The sequence below is a fragment of the Panthera uncia genome, assembly GCF_023721935.1.
Source record: "Panthera uncia isolate 11264 chromosome A1 unlocalized genomic scaffold, Puncia_PCG_1.0 HiC_scaffold_16, whole genome shotgun sequence".
NCBI classification, from domain to species: Eukaryota; Metazoa; Chordata; class Mammalia; order Carnivora; family Felidae; genus Panthera; species Panthera uncia.
Genome location: NW_026057576.1, coordinates 14,875,752 through 14,895,144, shown reverse-complemented (window position 1 = coordinate 14,895,144; position 19,393 = coordinate 14,875,752). Strand labels below are relative to the sequence as shown.

At 39.0% G+C, this 19,393-nt stretch overlaps 1 protein-coding gene across 1 annotated transcript in view; it reads left to right on the top strand.

Moving 5' to 3' along the window:
• Positions 1–6,194, top strand: part of ALG5 (ALG5 dolichyl-phosphate beta-glucosyltransferase) — a 43,031-nt gene extending 36,837 nt beyond the window's left edge. The window contains exons 9-10 of the mRNA XM_049646820.1: positions 3,771–3,856; positions 5,984–6,194. Coding sequence (XP_049502777.1) covers positions 3,771–3,856; positions 5,984–6,099 — 202 coding nt within the window. The 3' untranslated portion in view covers positions 6,100–6,194. The remainder of the gene's footprint in view (positions 1–3,770; positions 3,857–5,983) is intronic.
• Positions 6,195–19,393: the final 13,199 nt, after the last annotated feature.

Sequence of the window (19,393 nt, the reverse complement as noted above, 5' to 3'; positions counted from 1 at the left end):
TATTTTCTTGGAGACGTCTCATCGGCTCTCACCTTTCTAGCTGTTCTCGGGCTTGCAGCACAGCTCCTGTTTTTTTCCTGGGTTTATATCCCTATTGTAGTAGAGCACGTCCTCTGTGAATCTTCCTAAAGAAATGACAACAAAATCTTGAGACTGCGTTGGCAATGCACTGCATTATTCTCCTCTCACATTTGCCTCATAGCGAGCCGGAGACAGAAATCTAGGTTGCAAATCATTTTTCCTTGGGATTTTGAGAACATTGCTCTGTTGCCTTTGGCACTCGGTGTTTCTGGAGAGAAGTCCAATTTTGTCAGTAATCTGAATCTTGATTCTTTGTCTATGGCACGTTGTTTCCATCCCCTTTTGGAAGCTTTTACTCCACAGTGTTTTGAAATACCATGATTCAGGGACTTAATGTGGCTTTTTCATGCATCTTGTTGTGTATGCAGTAGGCACTCTAAATCTGGAAACCTGGGTCCTTTACTGCTGAGAAATGTCCTTTAGTCATTAAATAATTTCTCTAGTTTTTCCTTCTCTCCTATAAACAAATGTGAGCCTTCTGTGCTGATCCTGTAATTTTCTCTTCTCTTTTCTGTTTCATGTCTTTTGAGATTTTCCTCAATTTTATCATCTAGCGCTCCTTTTAAATTTGTGTTTCTGCTAACAAAAATGTTAACTTCCTACAACTCTTGTTTTCTAGTATTCATTTTTTTTTACCCTATTCGTTTCATGAGTACAGTACCTTCCACTACTTAATGTCTCATTTAAAACTGTGACATTTTCTTCTTTCCCTCCATAGTTTCTGTTGTCCCAATTTTCTTTGTTTTTATCATTAAAGTCTGGCCTCACACGTATTTAGTGTGGTACTACAAAGCTCATCGGAAGCTGTGTACATGGTCAGAGAACTCTGATCAACTCACCACGGATTAAATAGTGGGCCGCTTTATGTGGGAAACTTTCAACTGTCCTTATCTTTTGGGCTGGTTGTTTTCACTAAAGTGGGATTTCCTGATTTCCTGTCTGGTGGAAATGAGCCTGGCTGCCAGCATTCACACAACCAACTTGAGGAAAGGAGAATCCCCTTGAGCTTTTCCGTGAGTCCTCCCTTTTGAAGCCCTTCCTGCACCACCTGCAGACCTCATTTGCAGTGAGGCCAGGGATGCCTGAGCCTTTGGAGAGCTCTGCGGGACCCATAGCCTGCTTCTAGGCTTCTCCCTTCTCACAGTCTACTTTTCCTAGTTCCCAGTTGTCCAGCTACTTTCCAAGTTTCAGATTTTTTTTATTACTTCCATCCCTTCTTTGTTCTTACGTGTTTATTCCATCATTGTTGTTTTAATTTTAGTGGGACTTCAGGAGGGAGCAGTAGAGGACATGTGTGCCTGGTGTGTTTAGAAGAGTATCAACACGCCCTTTGTTCTTCAGGAATAGATCTGTGAGGTCACAGCTATACGAGGAACTGAGTAACAAAAGAAAACAGTGGCTCTGCCCTCCCCGCATTTGTGAAAACACGTGAAGGCATCAGAGATGGAGAGTGACCCTTATACTGCTTATGTGCCATAGCGTGAGATTCTATCCAGAAGTACTTGGTATTTCAGTTATGTTTGCTCTGGTGACAGATTGGTCTCTTAAGGTGATGTGAACTGGAAATTTCTTTTTAAGCAAACATCTTCATGTCTTTTAAAATGTTAAAAGAGAAGGATATAGTAAAAGTAATAGAAGATGAACCGTCCTTACAGGGTTTTTTTGTAAATATAAAGTAATTTCAGTTAATCCGTGCTTCTTTTTCCCCACTCCTTTCCACTCATCATTCTTATGTTGTTTTGCGTCTTTGATAAGTCATCATATGCTGATATCCTTAGAACAGTATTTAATAATCGTGTTCAAATTATTGTGTATCATTAGAACCAACTCAACCTTTTGGGTATTTTTGGTTTTGTGTTAAAGGGGAGGGTTAAGGGTTAACCAGGTTTAATATTCATAAAATTTCCTCCTTTCGTGAGTGTCCCATGCTAGTTAACAAAAGTTTTACACAGTCCTTTTAACAACACAAAGAACGCCTTTGTAGATGGTTTTATCATCTTAAGTAAATATTTTATTAGGATAAGAAAAAGCATTACATGTTTTTTTTTTTTAAACGTTTTCATATTCACTTATCCAAACACTTGGGATTTAAACAAGTCACACAGTGGACAGTCAGTTTTGTGGCCAAGAAGACAGAACTCCCAAATTCAAGTTGTCTGAAATCAGGGAAATCAAGCAGAAGTGGGTTTGAGGTATTTTCGTGTTTGTGCTAATATTTTAAAACCAACCCCCTGGAAGTCCGAAGTGTGTTCCATGCAGTCCAGAAAGCGGGGGCTTAATGGCTCAAGGGGAAAGCAAAGCTGTGAAGGACTGGAGCGCTTTCAGTTACCAGAGTGTGAAGGTTTAGCAGGTGATGGTGCTGCTCTCCCCGAGCTCACTGCCAGTGAGAGGAGGAAACTGGCTTCAAGAATTTTGTAAGCAGAATCCAGGAAAATTTCGAAGTCAAGATGCAGAAACTAGGGAAAGCAGATTTGACCTAAACCACTGAGGAGGAGCTTCTGGAGCCTTTCATAGGGAGGAGGAAGGATGAACTGGGAATTCAGACTGGAGATGATTTTAACAGGGTTAAGTGAAAATGAGACAATATATCAAATTCCCATGTATATATTTAGTTATACCCCAAGAGCATTTCAGACTAAAGTGGCTTTTTACTTTCAACAGCTGGCAGTACTATATTGCCCAGGATGTATGAGGAAGGGCAAAGGAGAAAACAAGGCCCTAGTGAACCATGTATTTAAAAAAGAAACCTTAGGGCGCCTGGGTGGCTCAGTGAAGTGTCCAACTTGGGCTCAGGTCATGATCTCATGGTTCGTGGGTTTGAGCCTCACACTGGGCTCTGTGCTGACAGCCCAGAGCCTGGAGCCTGCTTTGGATCCTGTCTTCCTCTCTGTCTGCCCCTCCCCACTTATGCTCTGTCTCTCTCTCAAAAATAAATAAACTTGAAAAAAAAAAAAGAAAGAAAAGAAAAGAAACCGTGATCCTCTGGTGGTAGATGAAGGAAATCAAACAACTCTTAAGTGATGGACATTTTCTCTAAGAGCTGCTCAGAGTTCTGTTTTATCAACTCTCTGAATCAGTTGAAAATGCTATGAGTTCTGTACCTTGAGGTAGTGAAGCCTGGGATTGAAAGCAATCGATTTTGAAAAATTTCCATGATTAAATTTTCTCAGAGCCCAAGCGGCCTTTTTTACCTCTGGGGGTTTCTGACTTGTGATGGAGACACCATATTTCTCATTTATTTTTTTTTTTTTTAATTTTTTTTTCAACGTTTTTTATTTATTTTTGGGACAGAGAGAGACAGAGCATGAACGGGGGAGGGGCAGAGAGAGAGGGAGACACAGAATCGGAAACAGGCTCCAGGCTCCGAGCCATCAGCCCAGAGCCTGACGCGGGGCTCGAACTCACAGACCGCGAGATCGTGACCTGGCTGAAGTCGGACGCTTAACCGACTGCGCCACCCAGGCGCCCCACCATATTTCTCATTTAAATGTTATGCAATGACACACTAAATTATTGACCTTGAAGCTCCTGAACTACTTAACCTTTTGTTTGACCTTCTGTGAATCTTTGTTTTACTATATAAGCTCTATATCTGCCTTTTAAGCTTCTTTAAAACATGCCAAATTAGAGATTTAATTACACTCTATCTCTCTTTTTAAAAATAAAAATCAATATATTTTCTGTTTCAGGGCATTTGATGTAGAACTGCTTTACATAGCACAGTTCTTTAAAATTCCAATAGCAGAAATTGCGGTCAACTGGACCGAAATTGAAGGTGAGTATATTGTTGATGTTACGGCTGATCCTAGGGGGGGTGGGGAGATAGGAGACAATACAGTAGTCCAGTAAACTTAACTGGCTGCCCCCTTCAAGACCTCCTCAGCTGGCTTGACTCAGACGTGGTTGTGTAGAGTTCTGGCTACTAATCCCCTCCACCCTCCAGATGGCACACAACCTTCTCTATCCTTGCAGTCTCCTCCTGGGGGCTTCAATAGGCCTACTACCCTACCCCACTGTAGAATTCAGTAAAACTTCTACAGCAGACAAGATCATGGTAATCTGAGGTTAGAAGAAAGTTGGTAAGTCTTTTAAGATAAATTTTGTTTGTGTCATCTTTTTTTTAATATTCTCTTACTTCATTACTCAGTAGGTATTGATTACCTACAAGCCACCATGCAGAGCTTAATAAGGAACTGTAGTTGTTTTTACCGCAAATGTCCACATCCATTCAGAGCCAGTCTTTAACTGGTATCTGTACATATATCCAAAAATGTGAAAATCTCTAAGATCTCTAATAATGTGAAATCTATACAGAAATCTTAATAATTCCTGTTTGAAAAAGCTTTGAAAGCTTATATTGTAGAACGTAAAAAATATTCTAGTTTTCTCCTTTGCTTACCTTACAATGCCCCTAAGTTAATTCACAGTGTGGGCGCACTTACCATTCAAGTGGAGATTTTTCAACTGAGTCCTTCCTCCTCTGCTGAGCATGGCCTCCTCTCAGAAAGTCACTGTTGCAGTATACCATGACTGTTATGTAACCGTGGATGTTTAGGGACAGGAAAAGGTTAAGAAGCAGTCTGGGGATCATACAAACTATACAGTACAGAACAAATGCAAACGTCTTGGGAGTCTTGCTGAATCAAACTTAGCTTACAAAAATTTTAGTACTCTCTGCAGTAGCTACCTAGATCAAAGGGGATTGAGAAGCTGGTAAAAGATTGCTCAGATTTGTAAGATCTGTTGTGTTGATCTGTGTTGATTTATGCCCAGCATAGACTCTGTAGGAAGTTGAAGTGGGGAAGAGTAAAAATGGGTTTCATATTTATATCATTTGTTCATTTGCATTTCAGAGATAGTTGTGTATTATTTTTCATTAACCGGCACTCAATGAGCAGTTTTGTATCAGTCATTCCCAGAATCGTCGGCCATATATACTCAGTGCCTCCTCCCTATAATAGGGCCATCCAAAATTTCCACAATTTAGATCCTTCCCAGTTTCATTTCACTTCCAAGATGTTTTGTTTTTGTTATTAGAGAAACCACTCACTTCAGCTTTGAAGATGTCTCTTTTGTAAATGATAAAAATAAAATTAAGGTGGATGTGTTACTGTGTTAATTAACTTAATTGTGGTAATCATTTCACAGTATGTGTGTGTAAGTGTATGTGTGTTTATATATGTATATATATCAACTCCTTACATTCAACACTTTAAATATATTTCAATTTTGCCAACTCTACCTCAAAATTTGGGGAAAAAAAGAAAAACAGGAAGAAGCCAGAGTATTTGGGCTTAAATGTGGAAAATTGTCACCAATCAGTCCGTGACAGTTTACCACCTCGCACCCATTACCTGACCTGAAATCTATTTTTGACTTACTGAAAAAACAGTTCTATGGGATAAAATCAAGGAATACAAGCTTTTAAAACATGCTCCAGGAGGCAGATTTCCTGTAGTCAACTAGGGTTGGCATACTGCCTCTTGGCAACCACTGGAAAGAAGATGTCGTAGCTAAGATAGTATTTATCTTAGCTAACTGAAGAGTCTTTGGTAGAATTAGAATAAAAAGTGAGTTTTTGTCTTATATTTCTTCTCCCAGATTAATTTATATTACATGTGGAGATGTACCTGTTTCTCTATAGTGCATGAGACTGAAAAGTAGCATGTAAAACAAAACAAAAAAATGCACCCCCAAAAACATTTTTAAATGTATAGGTGGAATTAAATATATACACATGTACATAATTACATGCATACATACCTAATATAAAAAATAAATTACGGTGACTAGAAGCTCAAAAAGGTCATGTAGACTGACTTCTAAAATATAATTTTACACTGATATATTTTCTCCAGTGTTTATTTAAGTTAATTCATTTTTAATTATTTTTAAATCACAGGTTCTAAATTAGTTCCATTTTGGAGCTGGCTACAAATGGGCAAGGACCTACTTTTTATACGACTTCGATATTTGACTGGTGCCTGGAGGCTTGAGCAAACCAGGAAGATGAATTAGGTTACTTGCCGTCTTTGTATTCTTATGTATCAGTGTCATGTTATTTCACCGGAAATTAAAATTTTAAATAAACCTGGAATAAACCTATGCCCTTGCCTGCCTTTTGATAATTTTTAAAGAATTAACTGCCATAACTAAAAATGTTTATACCTCTTTTGAACCCCCCCCAAAAAAATTAAGGTGTTCGTAACAAAGTCAGATTTTCTTTTGCTTCAGCAGTTTTGTTTATTGATTCTTATTATCATTCTGATTCTGAGAAATATGACTTTTAAACAGAAGAGAGAAGCAGTTATTCTACCTGCATAATTCTCATGAATTTAAATATAAACCATAATCATATACCTGTGCTCAGAGATTTAAAAATAAAATTGGCATATGTTTAAATATATGCAAACTTATTAGTATTAAGCCCATATTCAACTTATAAAACACTAGGAAATTGTATGTTAAAGAAAGGATATAGGGCACCTGGGTGGTTCAGGCTGTTAAGCATCCCGAATCTTCACTTTGGCTCAGCTCATGATCTTACAGTTCATGAGTTTGAGCTCCACGTTAGGCTCCACGCTGACAGTGTGGAGCCTGCTTGGCATTCTCTCTCTCTCTCTCTCTCTCTCTCTCTCTCTCTCTCTTTCCCTCTCAAAATAAATCAACTTAAAAAAAAATTTAAAGGAAGGATATAGGCTCTCTCACCAAGGCATCTACTTCCTTATATGGTCTTTACATCTCTCTTCCCCAATTTTACTTACATATATTGCACTTATTTTCTTACTTCCTGGCAACACCTTGCTCTTGAGTTCATGTTACTAGAAATTGAAAATTCTTTATAAAAAAGAGAAAGTTTTGGGGGCACCTGGCTGGCTCAGTTGGTAAAGCATGCAACTCTTGATCTCAGGGTCATGAGTTCAAGCCCCATGTTGGGTGTAGAGATTATTAAAAAAAAAAAAAAAAAAAAAGTTTTCTAACATTGATAAATGCATATACTTAACATCAGAAGCCTATGTTTTTGAGATACTATCAAGACTAATGAATAGCAATTATAAAATAATTTACCCCTAGAACTCAGAATTAGATTATTTCTGATGTTTTAGAGAAACTAATAACAGTATCTAACATTTATTGAGCGGTTACTGTATGCCTGCCACTGTTCTAAGCACCTAGTGTATATCATGATTCACTTAACTTTTACAATGGAAGAGGAAACAGGTATAAAGTAGTTACTCACTCAAGGTCGCACAGCTAGGAACTAGTGGAGCTGTGATTCTAGCCCATGTAGTCTGGGTCCAAAGCCTACACTCTAATGGCTATCCTACGTCAGTTTCTGAAGGTATGAAAATTGGAGATACCTAAATAGAAACTTTCAGAAGTACACTATAACATTTTAAAGACAAAACTTAAGTGGAAAAGTTTAAAATAAGCTAAAAAATGACTCCTCTCCAGTAGTTTCAGCGACAGTGATATTATCACATCTGCAGTAGACAATAAGCCCCTTGAAAACAGAAACCATTTCTTACTCAAATTAGTATGCCAGCACAGTACTTAGTATATAGTAGACACTTAATGCTGATTACGTGAATAAACAAACTTCATTTACCACCAGATTTTATGAGCATTTAAGTCACTTAAGAGAACAAAGCAAGGCTTATGCAAGTAGAAATGATAGAAAGCCAATTGTAGAAGAATGAGCATTTACGAAGAGTGTAAAAGTACAAACCTGAACCAAATATAAGATCCTTAATGAAACTAAATAAAAATAAAATAATTTACAGGCATAGCTCATTTTATTGCACTTCACAGATACTTCATTGTTTTTACAAATGAAAGGTTTGGTCACCCTGTGCCAAGCAAGTCCTGGTGCCATTTTCTTCAGCATTTGCTCAGTCCATGTCTCTGTGTCACATTTTGGTAATTCTCACAATATTTCAAAATGTTTCATTATTGTCTTTGTTATCGTAATCAGTGATTACGACTCACTGAAAACTCAGATGATGGTTAGCACTTCTTAGCAATGAGGTAATTTTGGATTAAAGTATGTACCCTTTTTAAATAGAATGCTATTACCCTCTTTAATGGACTACAGAATAGTGTAAACATAACTATTATATGCCGTGGGAAACTAAACTCATTTGACTGATTTTACTGCATTTGCTTTATTGCAGTGGTCTGCAACCAAACCTGCAATATGCTCTTTGCAAGCTAGTGATAAAAATGCATAAAGAATAATAGGATTTTGAGGGGAAGTTTCAATACTTTTATGTAGTTCATCCAGGAACACTATTTAGAAAGGTTTCTGATCTTGATGCCAATTTACCCATCTAAGCCCAGATTCACCTAGGTTAACAGCATAGTATAGAATCTGAAGCACTCTGTAAGAGAAAACATAGTCTGACTTGTTGACATTACAGAACCTGCTCAAAAAAAAATAACAAGCAGCCATGGCAAAAGTGAAACTATCGGCTATTATTTTCCCTATATATAAGAAAGTGTGATAAAAATGTTACATGCATTAGTTTCTCTGATGAAGGAACTCTATCAATAGGAATAATTACATTTCAGAAATAGGTAGGATTCGGCAAGGGATAGGGTGCTTGGGTGGCTCGGTCAGTTGAGCGTCCAACTTTGGCTCAGGTCACGATCTCACAGTTCCTGAGTTCAAGCCCTGCGTCGGGCTCCGTGCTGACAGCTCAGAGCCTGGAGCCTGCTTCAGATTCTGTGTCTCCCTTTCTCTGTACCATCCCCCCTATCCTGCTCATGCTTTGTCTCTCTGTCACTCTCAAAAATAAACATTAAAAAAAATTAAAAGAAAAAAATAAGTAGGATTAGGCAAGGGATTTGTCCATGGTCCCACAGGTAGCCAGGAGTTGTGCTTCTACTGAATAAAAAATAGGAAACATAAAGGATGGTGAGGTAGGATTAAAACTGAGAGGACAAGTTTATTACATGCAGATAACCTGACCATTCACTTTGTACCTTCTGACTTGTTCTTACATAATATTTATATATATAGTTTCACTTGAGATTGTATCAGGACAACAGTGTGTTTGACACCTGTAATTCAACGTCTACAATCTTGTGTCTTTCCACCATTCGTGGTTGATTCTCAGTTCTATTTTCCATTTTCTTTATTCAATTACGATTTCCTTACGAGCAGAAACCTTGCCTTTTATTTCATTTGTGTGTCTCCACAGCATCCTAAATTGTGGTTTTTCAATAAAGGTTTCTGAAATGGTTAGATAATGCCACCATTTCAATTCATTTGTCAAAAAAAAAAAAAAATTACAGGAATGAGTTTCTCCATTTTATTAATAGCTAAATCCCCTGAAGTAATAGTCTAGTAGGCTGTTTTGTTTTTGCACAATCTCAAAATCCATCAAATCTACAAATTAATGATTTCATTATATCAATCCAATAAAGGGCTCTATGAAGTAATACATTTGTAATTCACTGTTTTTGAATAAAACTCCAGGTAGTATTTTGATGGTCACAAAAAAAGAAGTATCTTTACAGATTTGATCCAATCCAGGTGGTCTTTTTGTACGCTATATATATACATGTGTGTGTATATATACATATACATATATATATATATTACATATGTTATATATGTATGTGTATATAAAACATACATATATATATATATGTATATATAACATACACATGTTTTTTGAAACCCATCCCAGGATCCCTTGATACAGTGATACAGTGCTCTAGTTATGCAAGCAAAACAGATCCTATCCTGACATTTTGAAGACTTTGCATTTTAAGGGCACGATGCCTGTCAATCTTACCTGCAGAACCACATACCTGGAAGCATTCAGTCTGTCTTCAACTTATAAACCAAAGCCAGCTTACAAATCAGTTGTCTGGAACCTATAAGGTGTTTCCCATGAAAAATAATATTAAAAAATATGGTTAAGTCCTTACAGCAGTCTGAAAGATGTATAGCAAGCCTATAACACACCTGAACTACTCTGTACCGGTCTGCAGTAATACCTAACCATGCTTTGCAATGTGGAGAAATCGTTTTCCATTTTCCAAGTGGGAATGCCATGAAACTATCTCTACCCACAGCCTCTAGGAATCCCAATGAAAAGGTAGGCACAAAGGCGCGCGGGTGGTTCAGTCAGTTAAGCGTCCGACTTCGGCTCAGGTCATGATGTCGCAGTCTGTGAGTTCAAGCCCCGAGTCGGGCTCCGTGCTGACAGCTCAGAGCCTGGAGCCTGCTTCAGATTCTGTGTCTCCCCCATTCACGCTCTGTCTCTCTCTGCCTTTCAAAAATGAATAAATGCTAAAAAAAAAAAAGGTAAGCACATGAGCAGTGGGTCTAAACCTCACTGCAGCCGCGGTGGAGGCTATAGGGAACTTCCCCCACCTAGGAGGGTCTGATGGGGTAGGGCAAGGGGTCCAATGGTAATCAGCGGAAACCTGCTTCTAGTACTACATCAAAAGGTGTCCTACAGGAAGGACTGAAGGCAGAGAAGGGACCAAGAGTGACAGCAGTGATCCTTAGCTGAGAAGTAGCACAATGCACCTCAGAAATCGTCCCGGGAAATGAAGATATGTATACTACCTCTCTGACCCATGAATGTCTACATTAATAAGATAATACGTGTGTGTGTGTGTGTGTGTGTGTGTGATGATGATGATGAAGGTAAAGGGTAAGTGATTGTCAGTGCAACTCATTCCACTATGAGAGTAGGGACAGTAAAAGCTGGGCCCCAAGAGCCATAGTGCTGACAAACATGCCCGAACCAACCAATGTATGAATTTAAATTTGAATCCTCCAAAATAAAATTGAAGAGCAAGTACAAGTCCTTAAAATAACGATATATACACCCTCAAGGCTTTAGAAAAAATTCTTTTATAAATCACTCATTTATTCCCTCTTTTACTCAGTGAGTGCATATATATTGAATGCCTAGCTTCCAAGCATTGTTGGATGGCTTTATTATACAATTAGGAGGAAATCGATAGCAGTACCACATTTAAAAGGCATCTACCCCCAAATAATCTACTTGCAAAGAAAATGTGAAGCATTTATACAGCAATTCCAAAAATGTAAAATCAAGGGGCCAGTTATATTCTAAGCAAAAATAAATCTTTGCAGTTCAAAATTAGGACAATTTTCCCTAAATTATTATATTTCTATGGGACTCTCCATGCACAACATACAACTTCAATGAAAGTAAATTCACCTCCATCTGGGAAGATAGTTTATATCCTCTCAGTTCCTTTTGCTTTTTGTCATTCTGAAAAAAAAAAAAAAAAAAAAGAACAGCAGTCCTACTCATTTATAGTTTTCACTATATTCCTTGAGACCTAAAGAAATATTTCCTCAAACATTTTAATGGAAGGGCCAGCTAAATCAAGATAATGACACTACGACTATAAAAATTATAGTAAGTACTCCCACTTCTGGGAAGATAGAGTAAATGTACTTTTCCTTTCTCTCTCTTTTTTATTTGTAAGAACAAATAAAAGCCCTGGACATTATATATACAACAAACATGAATAGACTCTGAAAGGTGCAAGAAGAAGGCAGACTGTGTAGAGACCTTGAGACATAAGGATGGACACGGTGGTGACTCCCTTGGGTTTTCTTTTTGTCTCATATATCCCAGACTTGGAGGTCAAGGAGCCACCTGAAAATGCTGATGGGCACAGACAAAAAAAAAAAAAAAAAGTCCCTCAAATGCCTCTCTCTCTTTCCAAAGGACCAAGAAAGGAGCAAGGTCAGCAAAACAGTCACTGCTCCATTCCAATCAAACACTACAGAAAAATAAAATGGTGACCCCACCCTTGCTGACAATAGCAAAGGCTGAATGGGGAGCCTAGACTCACATCCTCATGAGGCTGTAATAAGGCACCTGAACACCCTTATCCAGGTGAAGTCAGAGAAGGCCAAGTAGGGAGCAGGATTTTCATTCCCATCAGCTGGCAGTGATTCCTCTACCTCATGACATCAGAGGCGACCAGCCAGGGAGCCTCTCTTCCACCCCACCCTGCAGTAACCGCTTCACCCTCTCCTCACTGAGACGGTGTCAGAGGAGGCCTCATTTCCTCTGGTGGCCCAGCAGTCATGAAACCACTCTTACCACAGTCACAATGAACACCAGGTAGCTATAACTCCCTTCCCTCCAAAAGTAATAAGCAGACCCCCTTCCCTTTGGTATCAATAAGGGCCAAGTGGGGAATCTGTACTCACACCTCCACCTGGCAATGTAACAAGACACGTTCCCCTCCCCCTGTGGTGGAAAAAGCTAGCTAGTACAAAAAGTTTAAATGAGACCCAGAGTCCAAGAATATAATTTAAAAGTCCAGGTTTCCAAAAAAAAATAATTTGTCAAAACAAGAACCAGGAAAACCTCAACTTGAATAAAAACAATCAACTGATGCCAACACCGAGATTACCAAAATGTTAGGATTATCTGACAATGATTTTAAACCAACCATCATAAAAATAATACAACGCATCTGCAAGCATGCTTAAAATGAATGAAAAAACAGAAAGCCTCAGGGGGGAAAAATCTCAGTGAAGAAAAAGAAGATACTAAAAACTAAATGGAAATTTTAGAAGTGAAAAATATAATACCTGAAATTAAAAGCTCACTGGATGGACTCAATAGTAGAATGAAGGCAATGAAGGAAAGAGTCAGTAAACTCAAAGACAGATAAACAGAAATGACTCAATCTGATCAAGAGAGAGCAAAATGAAGAAAAAAAAAATGTCTTGGGAACCGATGAAACTATAAAAATAAAAAGATCTAGCATTTGTATCAACAGAGTCCCTGGAAGGACTGAGAAAGTACTTGAGGAAATAATGGTCAAAAATTCAAACTAAACTATGAAAACAGTTCTTTGGACACGCATATATTGATCTAACAGTTCCCTGTATTCATTTTTAATTTTTTTGAATGTTTATTTATTTTTGAAGGAGCTACAGAGTATGAGTGGGGGAGGGGCAGAGAGAGAGAGAGACACAGAATCCAAAGTAGACTCCAGGCTCTGAGCTATCACCACGGACCCCGATGCAGGGCTCGAACTCACGAATCGTGTGATCATGACCTGAGCCGAAGCCAGACGCTCAACCAACTGAGCCACCCAAGTGCCCCAAAAGAATGTTAAAAAAAAAAACAAACTACACATAAAATCAGCAAGAAATAGAAAACACCACCAACAGGATCTAACAGACATTTATAGAAAATTTCACACAACAGCAGAACATATATTCTCTTCAAATGCCACCTACATCAAGATGGATCATATCTTAGACCATAACAAATGAATAAACTGAAATAATACAGAGTGCTTTCAAACAACAGATGAAACTAGAAGTCAACAGCAGAAACATGACAAGAAAATCTCCATCCAAACACTTGGAAACTAAACAGAACACTTCTAAATAATACAAGGACTGAAGAAGAAGTCTCAAGGGAAATTTTAAATATATATATATATATATATATATATATATATATATTGAACTGAATGAAAATGAAATTAGAACATAACAAAATTTTTGAAACACAGTCAAAGAAATGCTGAGAGGTAAATTTATAGCACTCAGTGCATACATTAGAAAAGAGGGAAAGTCTCAAACCAGCAATCAAAGCTTCCACCTCAACAACCTAACATAAGAGCAAAATAAACCCATAATAAGCAGAAGGAAGGAAATACGAAAGATAAGATCGGAAAACAATGAAATTAAAAACAGCAAACCATAGAAAATAGCAATGAAACAGCAATGAAAACTCTACACACACAAATTTGGCAACTTAGATGAAATTGAATACTTCCTTGGAAAAACACATAGTACAATGCACCCATGAAACAGATCATTTGAATAGCTATAGCCCTGCACTATTAAAGAAACTGAATATAAAATTTTAAAAAGAAATCTTCAGGCTTCGATAATTTCACTAGAAAATTCTATCAAACATTTAAAGAATTAACACCAATTCTATACACTGTTCCAGAAAGAGAGAGAGACAGAGAAACACTTCCCAATTCATTTTATGAAATATTAGCTTCATATCAAAACAAAAGAAAGGGGTGCGTGGGTAGCTTAGTTGGTTAGGCGTCTGACTTCAGTTCAGGTCATGATCTCGCGGTCCATGAGTTTGAGCCCTGCATCGGGCTCTGTGCTAACAGCTCAGAGCCTGGAGCCTGCTTCAGATTCTGTGTCTCCCTCTCTTGCCTCTCCCCCACTCATGCTCTGTCTCTCTCTGTCTCTCAAAAATAAAGAAACATTAAAAAAATAGAAAGTACAAAAAAAGGAAAACTGCAGACCAATACCCTTTATGAATACAGACAAAAAAATCCTGAATAAGATATTAACAAATAACATTTCTCAGTATCTAAAAAAAAATTAAATTATACACATCATGATCAAGTGTGGCTTATACTGGGATGCTGGGGTGGCTCAATATTTGAAAATCAATCAATATCATACATCATGTTAACTGACTAAAAAAAAGAAATACTATATATGAATTATTTCAGAAAAATCATTGGAAAGTTCAATATCCATTCATGATAAAAATCCTCAGAAAAATAAGACTAGAGGGGAACTTCCCCAACTTGATAAAGTGAATCTACTGCATCTACAGATACCATTGTATATAATAGTTAAAAAAACGAATGCTTTTCTCTAAGGTCAGGAAGCTTTGCTCTAAGGTCAGGACCAAGGCAAGGATGCCCATTCTCACCACTCTTATAATTTTTTATTTTATTTTATTTATTTATTTTTAATATAATTTATTGTCAGATTCTCACCACTCTTACTGAATATAGGGCTGAAAGTTCTAGTCAATGCAATGAGGCAAGGAAAAGGAATAAAATGAATATAAATGAAAAAGTAATAAATAAAACTGTCTATATTTGTAGATTACATGATTGTTTACATAAAAAATCCCAAGGAATCTTTAAAAAAAAAGCATCCTAGAACTAATGAGTGAGTTCAGCAAGGTCACAGGATACAAGATAAACATATAATTATCAATTTATTTATACTAGCAGTGACCATATGGATACTGAAAGTAGAGACAACAAAAGAAAATAGGCAAATGGAACTATAACAAACTTAAAAATTTCTGTTCATCAAAAGAAATAATCAAAAGAGTGCAAAGGTGACCTACAGAAGGGGAGGAAACATTTGCAAATCACATATCTGATAAAGGACTAATATCTAGAATATATAAGGAACGGCAAAAACCCAACAAAAAACCCAAATAGCCCTGTTAAAAAATGGGCAAGACTTGAATAAACAATTCTCCAAAGAAGATATACCAATGGCTAATAAACATATGAAAAGATACTCAACATTACAGATATTAGGAGCAAGACAAATCAAAACCACACAAGATATCACCTCGATAGCCACTATTAAAAGAAAAGAAAGTAATAAGTGTTGGCAAGGATACTGAGCAATTGGAAGCCCTTGTGTACTATTGGTGGGAATGCTAAATGGTACAACCATATGGAAAACAATATGGAGATTCCTCAAAAATTTTTAAGTAGAATTACCATATGACCCAGCTGTCTACTTCTGGGTATAAGCTCAAAAGAATTCAAAGAATTCAAAGCAGGATCTCAAAGAGGTAATTTCACACCCAGCTTCACTGTGGCATTATTCACATTAACCAAGGGGTGGAAGCAATCCAAATGTCCATTGACAGATGCACTGGGTAAAGAAGATGTGGTAGATACATACACTGGAATATTATGATTCCTTAAAAAAGAAGGAAATCCTGTCCTACAACATGGATGAACCTCAAGGACATTATGCTAAGTGAAATAAGCCAGTCACAGAAAGACACATACAGTATCATTCATATGAAGTATGTGAAATAGTCAAAATCATAGAAACAGAAGATGGAAAAGTGGCTGCCATGGACTGGAGGAGAGACTGAACAGGGGCATTAGTGTTTAATGGCTATGGACCATCAATTCTGCGAAACGAAAAAGTTCTAAAGATCTGTTGTACAACAATTTGAATATACTAAAGAACTGTCCACTTAAAAATAGTTAAGATGATAAAAAAAAAGTTTGATCTAGTCCCTAAGTAACATGTGACTAAGCAACAATTTGAATGAATGGATTAACTTGATTAATCCTAATGTTAACCTCTGCCTGTTATCACATCTGCTCACTTTTCGATTCAACTTCAAGTTCCAGGAAGACAGTGAGGTGTAGTGGTTAAATGTCTGGGCTTTGGAGTCAGGCAGACAGACACCTGGAGACAGTCGGTTATGCCTCAGGTTCCTCAGCTGCAAAGCAGGATAATAATTCTCATCCTGAGATGTCATGAGGATGAAACAAGATGATGTGCATAAAGCCTAACCTGGTCCTGGCAGAGATTCGCACAGGAGAAAGCTGTCACTTCACCACCAAATCAAGATACTCTATGACTCCCTTGTTGCAATCCCAGAATGCTTATTTGGTGATATAATATCTTGTAACATTATTTTTCTCATTTATCCAACTAGTTTGACAGTTCTCTTAGGAACATTAAGGTTTTCATACATAAAAGCTCAAGTATTCTGCACATAGTAGGCATTCTGGGCTGCCTTTATGATGTGTACCTGCATCAGAGCGCCTGGCCAAGGGGGCTAAAATACAGCTACACTCTGCTGCAAAGCCAGCACCCACAGAGCTGCATTTACCCAGACTGTGGGTGTGGCGGCGGGGGTTCTTTGGCTATGAGTTAGTGGGCATTTCATACTCACTTCTCCGGGTGCTTCTGTGGAGACTCCATGACACCTCCCTTGTGCCTTCACCCTCTAAGCAACACAAAAAGTTGTATGATCATCATTGATCTACGTGTCTTTCCTAGTGGAACCTAGTTTCCTCAGGACCAGTGCTCTGTGTCCACATGATTAGTCCAGGCACCTGTGCTCAGGAAAGTGTTTAATACTCATTATGGACTGAATGATAGCTCTGGAAGAAAAGTTCAAGGAGGAGTCAGAAAAAGCGCAGAGTGAGGACAGAATTACAGATGAAAGGTATGAAACTAGAAGTGGGAGGGGTATGTAGGCAACAATTCCTAGTTATGGCTCTGAGTAGAAACATTATAATGCTAGATCAAACATCAAGTATAGCAGATGCACAAAGTAGAATCTTAGTATCTATGGATTACTACAGCTTTTGTCCCCAGCATGTCCTATGCTGAGTACTTTACAAAAGAAAAGGAGGCTTCTCCTCCTGTCACTGTTCTATAGGCTGCAGGAACTCATCTTGCATCAAGTCCTTGCAATTCAGAAAAGGAGGAGATTGGTTTCACTGTGGTTTTCAGGTCTTGAACCAAAACTTATTTGGAGGTTCCACCAAATCACAACCTGTGACTGAGTCTCCCCCTTCGTAAGATTCCCATTGCATAGTTTTTTTGCTGGAAGTTCCAACAAGCCTAAAATTGCAGTTAATCAAGAAAGCAAGAGGAAAAAATTCAGCAAAGGATTTCCTATTACAAGGATAGTCAGCTTCTGAAAAATGGAGTGCCAACATTGAGCCTTCTTTCCCGGAGTGGGCATTTTCTCCTTGGAACTCACCAGATCTTAGTGTTCCTGTATAGAATGGATTAACTTTCTACACTAGGTTTCAGGAATAAACGGCAGGAATTATCTAAGTGACAGTCTAACTTTTAGGTGTCAAAATTTCCTGGTATGTAAATGATAATGTACAGAAAAAGGAGACGACACACACTCAAAGAATCTGTAAATCCAAGTCCTGCCAACAGCCAGGAGAGTTTCGTGAACTTAAAAAGACTCCATGCCAGAAGCATGAGCCAGCACCGCAGAGGTTATAATTTCTTTCTCTGCATCGTGTCCTCTGCATTGTCTAATGCACATACGGAAACTGAAGCAGTGCCAGAGTCATTTCTTTTCTCAATAACATTAAAAACAAAACAAACCAAAACAAAAACAGCACAAGCCACAAGGTATTAATTCTGAGGACTTGGTTTACTCGCAGTCAAGTGCACATCAAGGGCACTCTGTAGCTTTTAGCAGTCCAAATGTTTCCTAGTGTCTCACACCCACAATATTTCCAAATTGAACCCTCAGCCTGGAGCACAGGTAGAGGTAAGTGGGCCAGGTGTAGAAAGAGGACTTAAATTCGAGTTTCAGGTTCAAGTACAAATGCTGTTTTAAACAAGGTCATTGCTCAACCACAACATGATAATGCAAAAATGGCATCTGCCAGGGGAAGAAAATGCAGTGCTTTGAGAACTAGAAAAAGCCATTAAATTCAGAGCCTTGAGTTTCATTGGTATCAGGGCCTTCTGGAACACTGATTTTTCTATATAAAGGAGCAAAATGAATACTGCCTCTGCAGTTGAATGCCTTTTCCATGAAGAGGTACTGGCTGATGGGAAATCAAGGATCATGAGTATGTTGGTGGCATTTCCTAAATGTATTCCAGTGTGTATGTATTCTAGGAGTCCACAGTGACTGCAAGAAACAGACTACCCAGGGGATAGCCAGGCCTTAAGGCAAGAAGGCTGTACATTAACATTGCTCAGTGCCCATAAGGTTATCCCTTTATTAGATTAGATAATATTATGTTATATGCTACGCTGTTAAGCATACAAATACATATAAATAAACGACAAGCCACATAATTACCTGACTAGTTTTTACCACCACTCACCACTCACAGTGATTAGATTTTCTTCTGCCCATGCCAATGCAAACCAGTTGATCTGGTGCTGTCGACGGTGTAATGATTCCTTTAGTCTGAAAAGCTAGCAAGCAACGAAAGGCAAGTAACAGTAATCATCAGGGCCCAGAAACGTTGTCAGAAAGAGTGGCTGGTGGGGAGAGGGGGTCCAAACCGATTTGTTGGTCCTGTATCTCTTGTTCTGGTAACAACCCTCCTCGGCCTTAGGCGGACCCAAGAAATCTCACGAGTGGCGGGTGAGACAGAGAGATGCGAGGTGACCCGGGCTGGCCAGGGCCTCCCCACCGCGGCCGGCCAGGGGGGTTCGGTAGCGCACAGAGGCGAGGCAAGCCTGGGGACCCACGGGAGGACCAGGGAGCAGCGCCGGGCTGCCGCGAGGCGCCCCCGCCGCAAGTTTCCGCGCACGTGGCCGCGGGGCGGGCCGCGCTCCCCCCGCCTCGCGGGCTCCCGGCGCGGCCAGGGCGCGCGGCGGCGGGCGGGGGCGGACCCGTGCGCAGGGCTCCTGGCCGCTTTCCAGGTCGGCGCACTAATACGGGCGATGAGGCTTCGCGGCTCCAGTCTGACTGACGCCGGCTGGGGCCGCCGCCGCCGCCGCCGCCGCCGCTGCAGCCGCTGTCTCGGT